The 1,425-nt window shown below is 44.7% G+C and overlaps 1 protein-coding gene across 1 annotated transcript; it reads left to right on the top strand.

The window, feature by feature from the left end:
* The first annotated feature begins 489 nt into the window (after positions 1–489).
* Positions 490–1,425, top strand: LOC128565414 (olfactory receptor 5L1-like). Its single transcript, XM_053561839.1, has one exon. It carries the CDS (start codon positions 490–492, stop codon positions 1,423–1,425), a length of 936 nt encoding a protein of 311 aa, XP_053417814.1.

The following is a 1,425-nucleotide window of genomic DNA, read 5'->3' as shown; positions in this document are numbered from 1 at the left end:
ACTGTAAAAACAATACTAAGTACGTTTATCTCTCATTCCTTCTGTGGAAAACTGAGGAAGAGGTACTTAAAAGGTATTACAAAAATTGTTTCTTGGGATCTGAATATTTGGAAACTGCCTGGGAAAAAAAGAATTTGAATTTCACAGAGCAAGAAGACTAATTAAGTGATACTTTGACCTCTTTTGTAATTATTTAGTGACAGCTCTCAATTATGAAACCTAACGACACGAATCATACTGGGTCATATAATTCTTGGTGCTTTCGTTTGCTCTTAGGACTGTGAATTTTATGCATCTGTGTTATACAATTAAACATTGACTGAAATTATGCTAAATTTCACCAAAAGTGCTATTACTGTTGATAAAATTAACAAAAATCTTTATTGGACATATTTTTGGAGGATATGGACAAAACTAAATTTCGGATCAAGTAGTAGAGAATGACATTTAGGTTCCTTTTTCCCGTCCAATGCCAAATAATATGGGAATATGGGCAAGGAAAACTGCACTGCCGTGACAGAGTTCATTCTCCTGGGATTGTCAGACGCCCCTGAGATACAAACTTTCCTCCTACTGATTTTCCTCTTCATCTATGGAGTCACCGTTTTGGCCAACCTGGGTATGACGGCACTCATCCAAGTTAGCTCCCGGCTTCATACTCCCATGTACTTTTTCCTCAGTCACTTATCCTTTGTAGATTTCTGCTACTCCTCAATCATCGTGCCCAAGATGTTGGCTGATATTCTCAACAAGGACAAATCTATATCCTTCCTGGGGTGCATGACACAATTCTACTTGTTTTGCACATGTGTGGTCACTGAGGTCTTCCTGCTGGCGGTGATGGCCTACGACCGCTTTGTGGCCATCTGTAACCCTCTGCTGTACACGGCCACCATGTCTCACAGGCTCTGTGTGGAGCTGGTCTCCTGCTGCTACCTCTGTGGGACAGTGTGCTCTCTCATCCACTTGTGCTCAGCTCTGGAGATCCCGTCCTACACATCAAATGTGATCAACCACTTCTTCTGCGATCTGCCCCCTCTCCTGAGCCTTGCTTGCTCAGATGTCACTGTGAATGAGGTGCTGCTGTTCACTGTGGCCGCCTTCAATGAGATCTTCGCCATCGTGATCATCCTCACTTCCTACTTGTTTATTCTGGTCACCATCCTGAGGATTCGCTCTGCAGAGGGCAGGCGCAAGGCATTTTCCACCTGCGCTTCCCACCTCACGGCCATTGTGGTCTTTCACGGAACGATCCTCTCCATTTACTGCAGGCCCAGCTCTGGTGACAGTGGGGATGCTGACAAAGTGGCCACGGTGTTCTACACTGTAGTGATTCCCATGCTGAACCCCCTGATCTATAGCCTGAGGAACAAGGATGTAAAGGAAGCTCTCAGAAAAGTGGTGGGCTCCAGAACACATTCCTAG

Source organism: Nycticebus coucang, chromosome 14, assembly GCF_027406575.1.
Source record: "Nycticebus coucang isolate mNycCou1 chromosome 14, mNycCou1.pri, whole genome shotgun sequence".
NCBI classification, from domain to species: domain Eukaryota; kingdom Metazoa; phylum Chordata; class Mammalia; order Primates; family Lorisidae; genus Nycticebus; species Nycticebus coucang.
Note: the sequence above shows the minus strand (reverse complement) of the source record. Positions and strands in the feature narration are given on the sequence as shown.

Bases quoted from the DNA above. Each gene is read 5' to 3' on its own strand.
- LOC128565414 (XM_053561839.1), top strand. From the start codon at position 490: ATGGGCAAGGAAAACTGCACTGCCGTGACAGAGTTCATTCTCCTGGGA.